The sequence below is a fragment of the Crocuta crocuta genome, unplaced genomic scaffold (assembly GCF_008692635.1).
Source record: "Crocuta crocuta isolate KB4526 unplaced genomic scaffold, BGI_CrCroc_1.0 scaffold64, whole genome shotgun sequence".
Taxonomy (NCBI): Eukaryota; Metazoa; Chordata; class Mammalia; order Carnivora; family Hyaenidae; genus Crocuta; species Crocuta crocuta.
Window position 1 is genome coordinate 10612704 of NW_027530640.1, and position 19438 is coordinate 10632141.

At 42.5% G+C, this 19438-nt stretch overlaps 1 protein-coding gene across 1 annotated transcript in view; it reads left to right on the forward strand.

The window, feature by feature from the left end:
• Positions 1 to 6641, forward strand: part of WNT8A (Wnt family member 8A) — a 31511-nt gene extending 24870 nt beyond the window's left edge. Inside the window, exons 3-7 of the mRNA XM_077768883.1 lie at positions 397 to 430; positions 662 to 800; positions 2631 to 2756; positions 3455 to 3597; positions 5190 to 6641. Coding sequence (XP_077625009.1) covers positions 397 to 430; positions 662 to 800; positions 2631 to 2756; positions 3455 to 3597; positions 5190 to 5711 — 964 coding nt within the window. The 3' untranslated portion in view covers positions 5712 to 6641. The remainder of the gene's footprint in view (positions 1 to 396; positions 431 to 661; positions 801 to 2630; positions 2757 to 3454; positions 3598 to 5189) is intronic.
• The last annotated feature ends 12797 nt before the right edge of the window (positions 6642 to 19438 follow it).

The following is a 19438-nucleotide window of genomic DNA, read 5'->3' on the forward strand; positions in this document are numbered from 1 at the left end:
TTTCCTTGGAGGCTCTGGGCTGAGTCCTTCCTTCCTGGTCCCCCATTGGGTCAGTGGCTCTTGCAGTCCTGCCAGTGAGGGACAAATGAGAAGAGCTGTTGATTTTCCCCCCTTGGCCTTTCAGAATTTCCCCATATAAATACTGAGAAAGACCCTGCCCTCTCCTCACTTCTCTGGAGTTGGCCCTGGGCTGGACCTGGTCCCCTGGGGGTGAGCAGGGCCATGGGGGACCTGTTTATTTTCAGGGTGGCTGTGGGCATATGCTATGCCACTTTCAGTGCCTCTGCCTGGTAAGTCCTTGCTCCCCCTCCACCAAAAAACTCCCCCCCCACACCAAAAAACCCCCATCATATCATCCCCATTCACCACTTGCCTCACTTTTTCTCTTTTTGATAGGTCAGTGAACAATTTCCTGATAACAGGCCCTAAGGTAGGATGGTCTCTGTCTCCTGTTTTCACTCATCTGGGTTCCTAAGGGAACTCTTTTGGGGAAAGAGAAGAGGGGAGGGGAGACAGAAGTTCCCCCCACCCCAGAGGACCTCATAATTGTTCCTTAATGGAAAGCTAACCCATTTGAGTCCCGCCTGCTCCCCTGAGCCCAGTCCTCAGGCAACCTTACCTGAGTCAGGGCTGAACTTCATAGCCCTTTCCCCTTTGCCAGGCCTATCTGACCTACACTACCAGCGTGGCCCTGGGTGCCCAGAGTGGCATTGAGGAGTGTAAGTTCCAATTTGCTTGGGAACGCTGGAACTGCCCGGAAAATGCTCTCCAGCTATCCACTCACAACAGGTTAAGAAGCGGTAAGTTTGTGTACCTGCACAGGGGGTATGTGTGCATGGAGGTGGGCTTGCAGTATGTGTATATGTTGTATGTATGACATATATATGCACAGTGAAATGAAAAAAGTGTGATCAGCTGATCTGCCATCTCCTTGCTGTGCAATCTTGAATGAGTTACTTCCCTTCTGTTAACCCAGTTTGTCATTTGGTGAATAAGGCCCACTCTATTTAGCTCACCAGGAACACTGAAGACTATGAAGCTGGCTTAGGAAAGAGAAAAGGACCTTTACTTCCTTCTGACATGAAGTGGGAGCCATGTAATAATCATAATGACCGTGGCTATCATTTATTCAGCTGGGATCTTACTAAACTCTTTAAAAAACATTGTCCCATTTCATTTCCACACACTCCCCATTCTGTGTGTATATTCTAGGGGAAGATACTTCTCTTTGTCCCCATCATCTTCTTTACTGCTCCCACCTCTTCTCAGGCACCTCTTTACTGTTTCTATATAAATCATTTTTATGCAAACTACTACACACAAACAGCTGCACAGGTGCATACACACACGCACATATGTGCACACACATGTGCATACTCCACATGAGACACAGTTCATCTTTGAGCATCTCTGTTGTTGGGATTTTATGACAGCTGGACAGACAGGAAACTTCTCAGGGGCTGCAAACACAGGGCCCTTTCCCTATTTTTATTTTATGTAACAGTGCAAGGTAAGTGTATACAAACACATAAATATAGGCATGCATTTAAAAAATAGAGACATTATTACATTTTATAGAAATACTTTTGGGGGCATTTGGGTGGCTCAGTTAAACATCTGAGGAAATTTTAAGGGCAATTTTAAAATAAAAATTTTTTTTTCACGGCTTGTTCTTGGGAGAGAGAGAGCACAAGTAGGGGGTGGGGCAGAGACAGAATGAGACACAGAATCTGAAGAAGGATCCAGGCTCTGAAATTCAGCACAGAGCCTGACACAGGGCTGGAACCTGTGAAAACCCAAAAACTGCCAGATCATGACCTGAGGTAGGACGCTTACCTGACTGAGCTACCCAGGAGCCCCTAAAAATTTTTTTAAGTTTATTTATTTTGAAAGAGTGAGTAAGCAGGGGAGGGGCAGGGAGAGAAGGAGTGATAGAGAGTTCCAGGCAGGCTCTATATTGCTGGCATGGAGCCTCATATGGAGCTCAAACCCACGAACCATGAAATCATGACCTGAGATGAAACCAAGAGTCAGACACCTAACCAAGTGGGTCACTCAGGCACCCCAGGCATCTGACTCTTGATCTCAGCTCAGGTCATGATCTCATGGTTTGTGAATTCAAGCCCCACATCAGGCTCTGTGATGATGGTACAGAGCCTACTTGGGATTCTGTCTCTCCTCTCTGCCCATTGCGCCTCTCTCTCTCTCTCTTTCTCTCTCAAAATAAATAAATAAACTTAAAAACAAAAGAAAAAGAAATATTTTTGTATTCACCTCATGGAGTCATCACTGCCCAAGGACCATAAGCAGTGGCTAATGGATAGAAGCCCAGGCTGGTTTTCAGGAGAGAAGGGTCTTGGAACCTTTAGAAGTGGTGAGGAGAGTGGCATTGGTCTCATCACTGTCTCTCTGGGCTTTACTTTCCCTATCTGTACGTGGGGATGCTCATGTCTGCATGAATGAAGTAAGGATACTGGAAAGACATGCACTGTTTTCTCACGTAGAAGAGCATCCTCTTTAACCCAAAGGGGGCAGAGGACAGGGGAGAGAAAGATCATTGCTTTTCCAAAGCCTCTGCTTTTTTGGGGTCATCAGAGCCCAAGTTTCCAGTTCCCTCTTTCTCTCCAAAGCCACCAGGGAGACTTCCTTCATTCATGCCATCAGCTCTGCTGGAGTCATGTATACCATCACCAAGAACTGTAGCATGGGCGACTTTGAAAACTGTGGCTGTGATGAGTCAAAAAATGGAAAAACAGGTAAGTTGTGCTCTCTGATGTGGGTGGGAAGAAGTGAGGGATGCAGAGCTACATTCAGGCTAAGGTCTTCCAAGGAAAGGGGGACACAGTTCCCTCATACCCCTAAATACTGGCAGCAACTTCTTGGTGGGAGCTCCTGAATCTATAGTTGCCCAAGAATTGAGCCTGGGTCCATGATTCCAGGATCACCACATAGCACTGAACTCTAAACTAACAAGACATCTAGGAATGAGAAGGCCAAAGAGCGTTTCAAGCTAACCCTCATGTTTCAGGCTGGGAATGTCTTGGTCATAATCCAGAGCTACTCAGTTAATTGTACACTAAGAGACTCAGATTTGTCATTAATGAGAGAGAAGATGGCTCTAACAAGACTACTGTAGGATAATGGTGCAGAATTCCAGAATGTTTGAGCTGCAACGAACCTCTGAAATCATTCTAGGCCAGGTTCAGTATGCCCCCTTTACTTTGGGTATAGAAACTAAGTGCCTAGTGACGGAAAGTACCTGAAGGTGAGCAGTTGGCTTTGGGAACAGGACCTCACCCACCTCACCTTGAACCCCTCCACTTCCCTGTTTCACCTGCAGCTATAGCTTTACATGTTTCTAGAGCCCTTGGGGGATGGTTAGCCAAAATGACCTTGACTCTTCTGAAATTGAGCAGGGAAATGTGTACAGAACTAACTCTTTTCTTATGTGTAGGAGGTCATGGCTGGATCTGGGGAGGCTGCAGCGACAATGTGGAATTTGGGGAAAGGATCTCCAAACTCTTTGTGGACAGCCTGGAAAAGGGAAAGGATGCCAGAGCCCTGATGAATCTTCACAACAATAGGGCAGGCAGGCTGGTAGGTATAGAAGTCCACCAGTGAATTGTCAGGTTCAGTACTGGCAATAGCCTCACATCTGTAAAGCTTACCAAGAGCTGTGTTATACCCATATGTCATCCTTACAGCACTTACCAGGACTGGGATGACTACCCCCAGTCTCTGGATGACAAAGCCAGTTCAGGCTGAGCCAAGTGGCTTGGCCAAGGCAATACAACTAATAAGCATCAGAACCAGGCAATAAACTCAGATCTTCTACTTTAGTCTTATCCTTAAACATTATGGTCTAGCCCCTTCCACTGGCAGGTTTCTGAGAACACGAAACAATATAGTACCAAAGCCTTGCTTCCATGACTTAAAATTTTCCCCATTTCAATTGCATGTTCTAGGAAATTGATGCAGGGTTTTCATCTAATCTGTGTCCTAAAATACGCCTCGGCTTCAAGGGATTGGGACCCATTGGAGCTTCTCGGGAGGGTCTATTCTCCCCCAAAACTTCTTCTAGTGTGCTCTGAACTCAATTCTAGGGGGCGCCTGGGTGGCTCAGTCGGTTAAGCGTCCGACTTCGGCTCAGGTCATGATCTCACGGTTTGTGGGTTCGAGCCCCGCATCGGGCTCTGTGCTGACAGCTAGCTCAGAGCCTGGAGCCTGTTTCAGATTCTGTGTTTCCCTCTCTCTCTTACCCTCCCCTGCTCACGGTGTCTCTCTCTCTCTCAGAAATAAACATTAAAAAAAAAAAATCAATTCTGGGGGCGCCTGGGTGGCTTAGTCGGTTAAGCGTCCGACTTTCGCTTAGGTCATGATCTCGCGGTTCGTGGGTTCGAGCCCCGCGTCGGGCTCTGTGCTGACTGCCAGCTCAGAGCCTGGAGCCTGTTTCAGTCTGTGACTCCCTCTCTCTCTGACCCTCCCCTGCTCACACTGTCTCTCTCTCTCTCTCTCCTAGAAATAAATAAAACATTAAAAAAATTTAAAAAAAAATCAATTCTGGAAGCAAGTTGGATTTTGTGCTAAGAGCAGAAAATTTTCCCTTTGAACCTGTATCTGGATGACCTAGTTGTCCAGGGCAAGGGGAAGAGGTTTTCGAGGCAACTAATTACACTCATGGGTAATTGCCTCAGGGGTAAGCGTTCAGACTCCGTGAGCTTCCTTCCCTCTGGGAGAGGCAAATCCAAACCCTTACAAACATTCCAGGTCCTACTTTCAAGACAATAACAGTGCCAATGATTATATTTTCCTTTTTAATTTACACAGTACTTTCTTGATCATTCTTATTCCAATTAAAGAGAGAAACCACCTCAACAAGTGATGGCGTTGGCCCTAGAGCCTCGGTTTCCTGATTCCAGTACCTTTTCAACACTTGTTTGACTTTCCCAAAGAATACCCAAGGGAGCTTTAAAATTACCCATACCAAGGCCTTGACACCCCTGAACATTCCAATTAAGAAGATCTGAGGTGAGGGGCCCAGGAATAAGTGTTTTTCACAAACCTCCCCAGTAATTCTGATGGCCTCCAAAGTTAAGAATCACAACTCTAAAATATCCCATTTAATTACTAGCCTTTGGTCTTCCCTACCCACAACCATTCTCTTTTTCATTCTTTTTCTCTTTCTGAAGGCAGTGAGAGCCATCATGAAAAGGACCTGCAAATGTCATGGCATCTCTGGAAGCTGCAGTATCCAGACATGTTGGCTGCAGCTGGCTGACTTCCGGGAGATGGGAGACTACCTGAAGGCCAAGTACGAACGGGCCCTGAAAATCGAGATGGATAAGCGGCAATTAAGAGCTGGGAACAGTGCTGAGGGCTGCTGGGCACCCACTGAGGCCTTCCTTCCTAGTGCAGAAGCTGAGCTGATCTTTTTGGAGGAATCGCCAGATTACTGTACCCGCAATTCCAGCCTGGGCATCTATGGCACAGAAGGTCGGGAGTGTCTGCAGAAGAGCCACAACACATCCAGGTGGGAGCAACGCAGCTGTGGGCGCTTGTGCACGGAGTGTGGCCTGCAGGTGAAGGAGAGAAGAACTGAGGCTATCAGCAGCTGTAACTGCAAATTCCAGTGGTGTTGCACAGTCAGGTGTGACCAGTGTAGGCATGTGGTGAACAAGTACTACTGCACAAGCTCCCCAGGCAGTGCTTGATAGCACCCCACACAAATTCACTTGCTCAGTTGCACGACAATGGAAGCAGACACAGCTTTTTTCTCAGAGCAAGTGAATTAGAAAACAACTGGAAAAATTACAGGGTTGGTCTGTAGTCCTCTTCATATCTGCTATTCATGGGGAAATGGAGGCCCAAGGTTATACAGCGTATTTTTCACAGTTGAAACTGGAACCTGGGGATTCTAACTTGGGCAGACTCCATTTCATCTTTCTTGCAAGTTATTTCCTGGTCTTCGTGCCTGCACTTTTGCAGCTTGTTAAAGAGGAGTTTGGTTTGGGGGTCATATCCAGAAAGACCTTCAAAGTACTTATTGCTCTAAGTTTCAAATCGCATCCAACCTAGCTGTGCTGCCGAGAATCAGAGGGAATCAGAGTTCTGACCAGACTCCTGAAGGTGCAACCTTCCCCTGTGCTGGCTGGCTCCAGGAAGAGCAACTGTATGTTCAGGCAGATAGACAAGTTGGGCAGAGACCTTACATCTGCCCAATGCAAGGTATTTAGGGTATTGAGTTTTTCATCTGAGTATGCACTTTTATAAAGTTCTTGGGGTGCCTGACTGGCTCGGTCAATAGAAGATGTGACTGTTGATCTTGGGGATTTGAGTTCAGCCCCACATTGGGTGTAGAGCTTACTTAAAAAAAAAAAAAGTTTTCCCCACAAAACCCTGGGGAAACCAGGACCCAACATAAGCTGAGGACTCTTCCAGCTCAGAAATCATCTCTCTAGCCATGGAAAAAGAATGGTCACAGTAAGTGGACAGGTAACTCCAACTTATCTAGAAAAGTCTCCCCAAGCCCCAATCATGTGCCCAAAGAAGGATTTTTTCCCCCAAAGAGCTGTAAAATGACTGTTTTGTTATTCTCCCAGATTGGGAACTCAACTTCATTTTGCAATAAATGCTAGACTATATATCCATCTGAGACTTTTTCTTTCTCTTTGGAAACCTTAGGATAAGAAAGGGAATGGGAAACCCTGTCTCTGTATTCCAATTATACACAAGACTAAGGGGAAAATGGAAATATCCAACCATCTTGATATAACTGTTTGAGAGATAATAAAACTGAGAATCAGGAACTGGCCAGTAGGAAAATAATCCAGAGTCCTAGATTTAGAAGGTGTTACCATTAATGCAACCTAAGAAACTTGAGGAAAAAGGAACCCCTTTCAACCTGAACCATATTCAAAGTGTGTTTGAGCTTTTAAACTTGGGCTTCCTGGGTGTCTGTATGCCTCAGGGAAACCTGGGCAAAAGACTAGGAAAGTTGTGGATTCTACCTTCCTCATTTGCACTTCTACATCTTCCAGTGGCAAACTTTGAAGGAGGAGCCTCTGGGGGCACAATAACTGGTATCCTAAACTGAGCATCTCATCTTTGGGAGTCTCTCCTCTGTGCAAAGGCTAAGCACCTTGCAGGAGGTGTTTTTTTTGTTGTTGTTGAATAAACAAGTAAAATTACTGATCAACAAGAATGGGGAAACATTCTCAGCTTAATGTTTTAAATCAGAAAACAATTGGGGTGCCCGCTGGCTCAGTCAGTTAAGCTTCACCGAAGTCAGGTCACGATCTCACGTATTCATGACCTGAACTCCTGAATTCAACCCCTGCATCAGGCTCTCTGCTGTCAGCACAGAGCCCACTTCAAATCCTCTATCCCCTCCTCTCTCTGCCCCCCCTCTGCTCTCTCTCAAAAATAAATAAACATTAAAAAAATTAGGAAACAATTTAAATGTTCAACAGTAGGGCAAACTACTTAAATTATGGCCCCACAATGAAATTATCAACCATTAATATAATGTTCTTGAGAAGTATGAAAGACATACATGATATATTAAATGAATAAAATTAATTATAAAACATCATGTTGAAGATAACGCAATTTTGTTTCTAAAGATATGAAAATATTACGGTGCCTGGCTGGCTCAGTTGGTAGAGGATGTGACTCCTGATCTTGGGATTGGGAGTTCAAACCCCATACTGTGCACAGAATTTATGTTAAAAAATATGAAAATATTTGCTATCATGTAATATCAACATAGAGTGATTTGTTTTCCTTTTTAGGCTTTTCTGTATTTTTACATCTGTCTACAATAAATGAATATTTTTCTTATCAAAAATAATGAGTTATTGGGGCAACTGGCTGACTCAGTTGGTAGAGCATGCAACTCTTGATGCCAGGATTGAGAGTTCGTGCTCCCTTAAAAAATAATAAGTATTTTTAAAATACTTGTCATAAAATACTTTTTTAAAAAAAGGATCAGAGGGTCGCCTGGGTGGCTCAGTTGGTTGAGCATGTGATTTTGGCTCAGGACATGGTCTCACTGTTCGTGGGTTCGAGCCCCGTGTCGGGCTCTGTGCTGACAGCTAAGAGCCTGGAGCCTGCTTTAGGTTCAGTGTCTCCCTCTCTCTCTCTGCTCCTCCCCCCACCCACTCACACACACACTCTCTCTCTCTCAAAAATAAATAAACACTAAAAAAATTTTTTTAATGAGTAATTTTTTAAAATGCCAACCTAAACCTCCCTCCTTTTTTTTTTTTAAGTAAAAAAGAAGGTAAAATATTTCTTATTGTGCATTTACAACTACCACAAATGCCAGAGACAAGGAGAAATCCATAAAGTGCAGCCTATGTCAAGGAAAGGGAAGATTTCCTCTACCTCTGTACTAAGTAAGTTAACAGAAAGACACTACAGTTAGTGACACAGAAAGTGTGTGTGCATTGGTAGCGGAAAGGGGAGCAAGACATTATCTAAGCACAAAATTTATGGTGAAGAAACAGGTAACCAAAACAAAAAAATTATTACCCTGGGGCTCCAAGGAAAAAAATCATAAAATGATCTGGCCTTGATGTCCTTCAATACACACAGAGGCCAAAGTGTCCATCATTAAACCTGAGTTGTGATAATGTGCTGGGGAAATGCACAAACTAGATTTTCTCCCTTCATTCCTAATTGAATCTCCATCCAAAGGACACAGATACTTATCTGATGCTTTGACATTTTCCTCCCAGGCCTCCCCAACATTCCCAAATAATCCTGAAGCAGGGAGGAGGGAGATTCAGAAACAAACAATCCCTGCTGCCCTGTACAAACATGATCATTCAAGAAGAGCATGACTTCTGTTTTCTGTGGCTTTATATCTGAGGTTTTCACAGAACAACTAGGGATTCCTACTTCCCCAAAAACCTCATAGTCTCGCTTCTTCCAAGTCTCTTCCATCCTCATTCATCTTACCTTCATGGCAATCAGTCACATCAACCAATCTTCCCACATAGACCCTGAGCCAGGAACTAAAGGAATTTAGATTTCTCTACATCCATCACCTTCCTGTCAGGGATTCATTCCAAGGCATTATAGCGTTATTCAGATTCACTAGTTACAACCCTACACTCCTTGCCTTTTGGCTCATCCTTAACAAACTGGCTATCATTAAGGTGACAAAACAGTAAAACAGCCTATGTTCAATAGGTTCAGGTCCCAAGACAGGGAGATTGGCCACAATCTATGGTAGATCTTGAAAACCTATCAAAAAGGGAATCAACTCAACAAGGGAATCCTGTCCATGAGCCTATTTGCATATTTCAGATCCAGGCACTGCTTCACATGGCCTGGAGAATAAAAGTCTGTATTTTCTCAGTCTAGATTAAAAGAAAAATATGCTTATGCTTGCCAAGCCCGTCTCACCTCCTCCCTGCTCCTCTCCCTCTCACCACCTTTCCCCTTTTCTCCCCCCCATCCTCTTCTTCGTCTTCCTCCTGGTCTTCCTTCCTATCTGACCTTTGTCATGTGTAGAATCAAGGACTTCTCAGAAAACCGTGGGGCTTGTTCCTAGAGTCTCCTATGGTCCCCTGCCAATCCCCTCAGGGCTTGCCAGGGCTTGCTTATAACAGTAAGGGTGAAAAGAAAGTACTGGAGCACACACTAAGTGTCAAGTACTTAATATATAGTATATCCTTCAATCCTGGGAACAATCCAATTAGAGAGCTACAATTATTCCCTTCTTATTACTGAGGCAACTGGGGTTCAGAGAAGTTAAGCATCCAACCTAAAATTAAACACAAGGAGGTGGATTTGAATTCATGCCACTATCATATAAACCCATACACGTTCTTTACACCACTTAGACTCTGGAAGCCCAGGAATCTCTGGTGACATTCCTAACTGTTCTGACAGCTTTGTAGAAAGACTACCATTCATATGCAGTGAAAGGTGTCCTCTGCCTCCTTCCTCTTCTGCAAGTAGGAGAGTTAAATTTCTCAGCCTTTCTCCAGAATGTAGAAACCTAACTTTTGACTTGCAAAGGCCTTCCTTAGAATGATAAAGCAAGACAGCCTGACTCCTGCTGACTTGGGAGGGCAGAATCCTGGTTTGCTAGGGCGTTCTCAAAGAAAAATGCTAACAATTATGGTCTATATTAGAGGTCAAAGTTTCAAAGGAATGTCAAAGGAGGAATGTTTATTTTAGAGGGTAGAGGAAGGAAAAACAGGATCCAGAGAAAGACAAATTTCTAGCCCCAGATCACAAACTACTTATAATAATTGATCACAAAAGACAGAGACTCTGGGCCCAGATACAGATGTTCAGATTGGGGGTGGGGGGCAATGAACTGAAAGCTAGGACCAGAGGAAAGTCTTCAGGAGAAGTTAAAGACCTTTGAGTAGGACTACAGCTCTAAACCAGCTAATCCTGCTGCATTCCCTAACAAACGGGGGAATGCTGGGTTTGGATGAGCAAAGTAATCTGCCCAGGGTCACCAAATGAGATGACTAAAGAGATAACACTATATGCAAGGCCCTGAACACTCTCCGCAGCTGATGCTCTGCCTACCCTGCCAGAATGCCCTTTTCATCAGAAAAGGGATGTTTGGTGACCAGTGGAAATACTGGGGAAATTAGGCGAAGGCTTCAGGAAGCCTCAGACCACATTAGGCCAGTAAAGGAGTGGGGAGACTATGGGTAGGGGAAAGGAGGATGTGGGTAAGGGAAAAGGCCTGCTGGTGCACCAGGACCCCAAATTCATTCCTCCATTCCTTTCCAATTCTCAGATAACTGTGCAGACATATAGTGGGACTCAGAGGTACTGAAGTCCCTTATCATTTCTTCACCAGGAGCTTCCTGCAGTGTATATAAGATCACTTGATTCAGTCATGTGCTCCTTAACAAAAGAGCTCCTAACCAAATGTCTAAGGAGGAAAGCACACTGTACACCCTGTTCTGAAAGACCATGAAGTGGGAGGGAAGCCAGTCCTTCCCCACCTGTGATCAACTGCTTATCAGTTGCTGCATGTCTAACCTGAATCAGTGCTGCTTTATTTTAAGTCCAGCAAATCTTCTAGGACCTCTTATTATGAATTCAGGCCTTCAAACTCTCTTTTTCTCCAAGCTAAATAAATCTAATTACTACAGTTTCTCACTAGTTCTCTCTCATAGTTTTTCCTAGACTGTCTTCAAATACACCTAATTTAGGCTTCTATGAAGAGTTAAGCGGGATGCAAGCCATATATATCCTTCTCAAGCCTCAACTGCCACAACCTCTTTGCCCTCCGTATCTGAAGAATCTACCTATTCTCTGCCAACACAGCACATTGCCCCATTAGGCCCTACTTGCATTCTTCCATGGCCCAACTTCATTTCTAACCCCCTTCATTTCAGTGAAGTAGCCTCAATTCCCACCTCCATCAGCTGGGACCTCAAGCAGCAAAGTTCTCCATAGCTAGGGGCTTGCAGTGGTGCAGGGGCAAAAACATGAAACTAACAATCAGGACACACTTCCTTCTCTACCCTCAGTATATTTAATCATCTTCTTTTGGTTTCCTCTCCAAATCTATCCTCTTTTCATTGTCTTTGCCTTCGCCTTCAGTGGACTAAGACTATTGTCTCTTTTACCTGAATTTTGCACTAAATTCTGAACTCAATAATTTATACTTTACTTCTCGACTCTCCATTTAACTCACTGTTACCATATTTATCTTACTAATAAACCACATTCAATTTATCATCATTTGATTAAAAAACAAAACAAACAAGGGCACCAAGCTAGCTCAGTTGGTAGAGCATGCAACTCTTGATTTTGGGGTTGGGAGTTCAAGTCCCATGGTTGGGGATAGATTGTACTTGAAATAAAACTTAAAAACCTTTTTAAAAAAAAGAAACATTCAACATCCTAAAGAATAAAATACCATTTCTTTGGCCTACATTTCAAGTGTCCTAAACTACACAATATCCCACATTTAAACGTTTAAACATCCCACAGGTAAACATTAAAATTTTTTTTCTATAAACACATTCTCTTTTTAAACTTTTTTTTTTTATGTTTTATTTATTTTTGAGAGAGAGAGACACAGCATGAGCAGGAGAGGGACAGAAAGAGAGGGAGACACAGAATCTGAAGACAAGCTCCAGGCTCTGAGCTAGCTATCAGCACAGAGCCCGACACGGGGCTCAAACCCACAAACCGTAAGATCCTGACCTGAGCTGAAGCCAGATATCTAACCAAGTGAGTCACCCAGGCGCCCCAACACATTCTCATAAAAAATATATTTTTGATGAAAAAATTAAAACAATTTAGAAGTGAATAGATCAAAAAGTGAATAATCAGCTTTACTCCCTTCTTCTTCTAGCCCACTGCCCTTCCCACAGGTCAATTGCTCTTAACTTGCCTTTCCAGTTTTATCCTTTGCTTCCTCAACTCCATCTAGACCAAGTCATGACTGTTCCTCACATACAGCATTCCCATGCAATTTCTGTGTCCCAGTGGAGAACATCTCCCTGAACTATTTTGCCCCTCCTATTTACTCTCCAACTCCACTCTGTTCTTAAGGTTTATTAGCTGCTCCTTGAAATTGCTTGCCGATTATTTGACAGAATCTGAATATCTCTGCCTATGATATCTAGGCATTATGTATTTTTCTATGTCTCAACAAGAGGGCTGACAAATCTTGGAGGTAGGACCACGTTACCTCTCAGTGCCTCTGCAAGACTCTCACACCCCTCTGCATATGTTGGGTGATTACTGCTCTCCTGACATTAAACAGTTCATGGAATCTCAGCAAGAGGAAACTTAAGTCATCTCCTAGAACCCTTTCACCTTGCAGAAGAGGAAAGTAATTTGTTTAAGGTTATTTGGCTATAGGTAAAAGTCAAGATGAAGACAGAACTCATGTCTCATAATTCCAAGTTCAAGCAAACCTTAGGCCTTATGCTTTGAAGGAGATCCATACTATTCTCAGGACCAACTAGCCAGGTAGTAACTCAGATAGGTAACTGGTAGGGGAGGACTTGGGTGTGTTATGTGAAATTTTTTTAAAAAAGTTCTTTTAAATAACCAGATGAAAAGAGGGGTGCCTGGGTGGCACAACTGGTTAAGCATCTGACTACTGATTTTGAGTCAGGTCATGATCTCACGGTTCATGGGATCAAGTCCTACACTGGGCTTGGCACTGACAGTGCAGAGCCTGCTTGGGATTCTCTCTCTTCTCTCTGTCTCTCCCCTGCTCACACTCTCTCTCTCTCTCTCTTTCTCTCAAAATAAAAAAAAATAAACATTAAAGAAAAAAAAGAAAAGAAGAACATATGAGGTTACCAAACACACTCTTAACCACTTAAGCCCAAGAATAAGGAAAAGGTCAGCCATTCCCCTTCTATACTACTCTTTACTGCACATCCCTTTCTGTAGTATTCACTTTAACTTGGCTTTACCTGAATAAAAATAGTGTAGTGCCTGGCTGGTTCAGTTGGAAAAGCATGAAACTCTTGATCTCAGGGTCATAGTTTTGAGCCCCACATTGGGGGTAGAGATTACTACAATACAAATAAATAAATAAACTTGAAAAAAAATTGTTGTAGGGCACAAAGTCAGAGTCACCTTGGACTTCTTTTATTTTCGGAAACTCAGCACCCTTTCTATTACTTTATGGTTTATGCCTATTGGTCCCAAGTATAATTGTAATTGTGTTTCCTTTCACACTGAGAAGTTTCCTGGCTTGATGACAGTTATATGATGCTCCTATTTATAAGCTATTTCTTTCTTTCATTCATTTAATAAATATTTACTGAGCACCTACTTTTTATGGACATAGCACAAAGGCAAGTGATACAGAAGTTCATGACATTGACAGGTTTCTGCCCTCATGGAACTGGCATTTTAATAGAGAACACATACAATGAGCTAATAAAAAAATAAATTATTGCACATTGAGATCATTGTCATGATAGAAATAATTATGACCACCTCATACCTGTCAGAATAGCTAACATTAACAACTCCTGCAACAACAGATATTAACAAGGATGCAGAGAAAGAGGATCTCTTTTGCACTGCTGGTGGGAATGCAAACTGGTGCAGCCATTCTAGAAAACAGTATGGAGGTTCCTCAAAAACTTAAAAAATAGAACTACCCTATGACCCAGCAATTGTACTACTAGGTATTTGTCCAAGGGATACAGGTGTGCTGTTTCAAAGGGACACATGCCCTCCAATGTTTATAGCAGCACTACTGACAATAGCCAAAGTATGGAAAGAGCCCAAATGTCCATCAACAGATGACTGGATAAAGAAGATGTGGTATATATATACAATGGAGTATTACTTGGCAATCAAAAAGAATGACATCTTGTCATTTGCAACTATGTGGATGGAACTAGAGGTATTATGCTAAGCGAAATTAGTCAGAGAAAGACAAATACCATATGACTTCACTCATGAGGACTTTAAGACATAAGGGAAGATGAACGTAAGGGACGGGAAGCAAAAAGAATATAAAAACAGGGAGGGGGAGAAAACATAAGAGACTTTTAAATATGGAGAACAAACAGAGGGTTACTGGAGAGGTTGTGGGAGGGGGGATGGGCTAAATGGGTAAGGAACATTAGAGAATCTACTCCTGAAATCACTGTTGCACTATATGCTAACTAACTTGGATGTAAATTAAAAAAAGAAATTAAAAAAAGAAAAAAATATGGTTGTTATAAGGCAGCAACATCTTTAGAAAAAGGGATCAGAGAAGGCTCTCTTTGAGTTGACATTTAGTCTGATACCCAAAAAATGAACAGGATCCAATTATAAGAATTTCAAGAAACCATATTCTGGAAAGAAGTGTTATAAGTAATAAAGCCCTGGGGCTCCTAGGTAGCTCAGTTGGTTGAGATTCTGACTCTTGATTTTCACTCAGGTCCCAGGGTCATGGGATCAAGTCCTGCACTAGGCTTCACACTGTCTGTTTAACATTCTTACTCTCTCTAAAATTCAGAATAATAAAGGGGAAAGGTGCCTGCGTGGCTCAGCTGGTTAAGTGTCCAACCTTGGCTCAGGTCATGATCGTGGAATTAAGCCCTGCATCAGGCTCCAGGCTGACAGTTTGTAGACTGCTGGGGATTCTCTTTCTTTCCCTCTCTCTCTCTGCCCTTCCCCACCTCACTCTCTCTCTCTCAAACTAATAAATAAATAAATGTTAAAAAAAAAAAAAAAAGAAAAAGAAAAGAAAAGAAAGCAATAAAGTCCAAAGCAGAAAAGAGCTTGAAAAATTCTAGGAGCTGATCAAAGCTTGATATGACTAGAGCATAGCATGTATGTGGTGGCATGAGGTGAACTTAGAGAAGCAGGCAGAGGTCAGATCATCCAAGATCCAGTGGGTCACTGTAAAAAGTCCGATTTCGCTTCAAAGGAATGGGAAATCACTAAAAGATTTTAAGTGGGGTGATGATAGGATCCTATTTACTTTGTAAGAAAACTCATACTGGCTCCTTATATGGAAAATGGACTAGAGAGAGACAAACATGAAATCCTGAAGACAAAAGGGCAATTATATTAGACCAGGCAAGAGCCAGTGGTGGCTTAGACTAAGGTAGGGCCAGTGTGACTAGAGAGAACAGGGAAGATGAGAAGTGTGTACAAATGAGGTAGAACCAATAAGATTTGCTGATGTACTGGATGTGGTGGGTAAGAAAAGAGGAAGGATCTAGGAAAACTTCTGGTTTTCTAGCTTTAGTGAGTGAATAGCAAATGATGTCACTTATGGACATCGGCAAAATGAGACTGGATGACATTAGGGCTAATGGGAAGACAGGAACCAAGAGTTTAATTTTGCCTTATTTTATGTAGGCTCCATGACCAGTGTGGGGCTTGAACTCAAAACCCTGAGATCAAGAGTCACATGCTGTACTGAATGAGCCAGCTAAGAACCCAGAGTTCCTTTTAAACTCAGTGAGTAGAGCATGGGACTCTTGATCTTAGAGTCATGAGTTCAAGCCCCATATTGGACATAGATCGTACATAAGAAAATAAAAATAAATTCCAAAGAGCTCCATTTTAAGCATGCAAACTTTGAAAATTTTCTGAGACATTCAAGTGGAGATATCAGGCAGGCAACTGGCTATTAAATCTGGGAAAGCTGACTAAATTAATTAGAGATTTGAGAAGAAATTTAGGAGTCATGCATATACAGATAGTTTTTGAAGCCATAGGAGTAAATGAGACTTCTAAGAGGAAGAGGTGAAGGGAAGAGGGTACAGGTTCAAGTCCAAAGAAACACCACACCTCTCCCACTGATGTCCACAAGTGCCAATGAGGAAGCTGAGCAACTGGACCTCTTTTGGAATCTGGGAACAGACAAGTACAGACTTGTTGGCAGATAGGGAAACAGATGAGCTGAACTTTGTGGGTGGCCTCTATCAATCTGTTCATTCAATGAATGCCTTCTATGGGTCAGGGACACGAAGATGAAGAGAAAAACCCTTTACAATCCAGAAGGAAAGGACAATTGTGCCCATATGAAAGTGTTATATGATAAGCATTCCAGTGGAAGTATATATACAGGGGCAGTGTGAACACAGGGAAGACAGCAAGCAATGTCTGCTTGGTCCAAAACAGAAGCAAAACTCATTCAAGTAGTGAGAAGACCTGGATATTACAAGAGTGCTCTGAAGCCAGAAGGGTTTTTTCCCTACCTCTCTTTGGTTGTTTGATTGTTTTAAAGCAAATCTTGTGCCTCCTAGTACAAAGGTAAAATCTTGACAGGTTGGTGGGGGTGAAAAAAAGGCTTTGGTTCTCAGACCATTGACAAAAAAGAACAGTCTTTTCCAATGAGCCTTAATCAGGTGTGGGGGTGGGAGTTAGAGGAAAATGTGGAAGATGAGAGTGGTTTATTGCTATTCACACACAAAAAAAAGCAATAAAATACTTTGCTCTGAGCTGCATAAGGGTCATAATCAGTATGATAAGCTATCATTTAACATGAGGAGGAAATTGAAGTTTCATTTCCTTGCTTTTGTGGCACCCCTTGAATTGAGTTGATGACACCATTCAGTCAGTCAGCATGAGGCCTGCCTTACCAATTTTGTTTTGCAAAACAAAGCCAGTCACGGTCAAACTCAGTTGGTCAATTCCATAGATTAACATGAGAGGCCCCGGGAAAGCAAGACAGCTGGGATAGCTCTGGCTGGGAAATGATGGGTTAATCCCAGGCCAGCTTGGTAGGAAACTTCATAAGATCTTTCAGGTCCTTGGCATCCTCCCACTCCTCACCCCTCCAAGAGCTTCCCACACTCCTCAGTGTCCTGGGGTTGACTCTGAATAATCTCCAGAGTTTGAAGGACAGGGCTGGGCTGAGGGTATGGATGCTGTTCCCCACTGTGTCATATAATCCTCCTTCTCAGTCTGATTTTAGACCCAGGCTGGGTAGTAGGGCACTAAAGAAAAAAGTGTGACATGAATCTATATGAGCACAAACTGGGAAGAATGAAACTGTCTCAAAATTTGACAATACAAAATTTCTCTTGAATCCTGGGCTCTAATAGAATTAAAGCCCACAACCCACAACCTAAAGAAAACACTGAGGATAAAAATACTGCTAAAGCTATATTGAACAGCCAGATATTATTGTTGCTTCTATGGCTAAAATACTAGAAAAGAACTGATTATCCTAGAGGATGACCCAAACCCATCCTGATTCCTCTCCGTGCTCAGAAGTTGTTAAAAACTGAGGCCACTTTAGAATAGCTCACAATCTGGAGATTTTCAAAGTTCCCATTTAAGCTGAGATAATTCCCTTCTCTCTTTCTGAATTCTGATGTTTCTGGTGAAAAAAATAATTCTGCCAGCAACACATAAGGATTGTTGAAAAGCCAGGAAAATTTGTACATCAGTCAAGTTGCCTGAATAATATGGCAGTTCATGTTCCAAGGGAGATTAAAGCAATGCTTGATTTCAGTTCCCTAAAGGTTATATTTTTCCAAAAGCATTTATTCCTGCTATTTTTGTTACATCAATACAAGTTAATTTTAATTTTCAAGTAATCAAGGAATGCAATTGGGCATTATGGAAAACTGCTGCTAGTTTTGCCACAGATTTACTATAATGCCATGCAAATCACTCCCTGAGCTTCAAAATCTTTACTATAAAAAGAAAGGGGGTGGTGCCTGAGTGGCTCAGTTGGTTGGGTGTCCGACTTCGGCTCAGGTCATGATTTCAGGGTTCGTGGGTTCAAGCCCCGTGTCAGGCTCTGTGCTGACCGCCGGCTCAGAGCCTGGAGCCCGTTTCAGATTCTGTATCACCCTCTCTCTCTCTGACCCTCCCCTGCTCATGCTGTGTCTCTCTTTCTCTCTCAGAAATAAATTTTAAAACATTTAAAAAAAAAAAAAGGGGGGGATGGGATTCAAATGAATTACATATGCAGAAAAACTTTTTTGGAATTCTAAAATTCTGTTCTGAGCCCCTAAGTTTCTCTATCCTGACAGTCTGGCTTCATATGATGTCCCATGCCAATTCCCATACAGAATAAATTAGAACTACTTTTTGTTTCTAGAAACTTATAGCTTGTAAAACAGCAATAGTGAGATGTTCTTCAAGTACATATGGTCTTATAATTAGATTTCAGTCATTTGAATTTTATGCTGAAGGAAGCTTATTTGTATATTTTTTAAAAGATTTACTATTAAGTTAATGCCACAAAAAAGACTGCAGGTGGAGGCTGTGAAAAGCTTATGATAACAGTCTTTTCAAGTGCCTCTTCTCAAGGGGCTCCTTGCATAATAAGTAGTACTGTGGATGTGATCCAGGAACTTGGCCCATCAGACATTAGCTTGATGTGTGACCCTGGGCACGTTTGTTAGCTACCCGGAGCCTAATTTGCTTCCACAATAAGCCAAGGGGTTGTATTAGGTAGTTTAACATTCACTGGCAAAGCTTAGCAATAACAAGTAGTGGTTAAGTGTAAATAAAGGCATGAATGCTTTTAGTAATATGGAAAATGAAAACAGATTTGGAGGCATTTTAAGAGTGATAAAGGGAAAAAAATAACCTGTGATTGTCGCCCCAAAAAGCAACAGCATACATGCTGTAAAGCTCCAAGTTCCACTCCACTGATTTACACAAAATAAGTCCATTAAATGAATGCACTTAGTCTGTACACAACACTTAGCAGGCCCTATGAGAAAAACAAGGTTTTCTAAGTCTGTGAAAAAACATGAAGTCATGGAACAACTTTTGAGCCAAATATAATTATGTTAAAAACTGTAGCTCTAATAATTCCTAGATATGGCCTCTAGACCCAATTATTTTTGTTTGTTTGTTTTTTATTTATTTTTGAGACAGAGAAAGACAGAGCATGAGCGGGGGAGGGGCAGAGAAAGAGGGAAACAGAATCTGAAACAGGTTCCAGACTCTGAGCTGTCAGCATAGAGCCCAACGCAGGGCTCGAACCCACGAAATGTGAGAT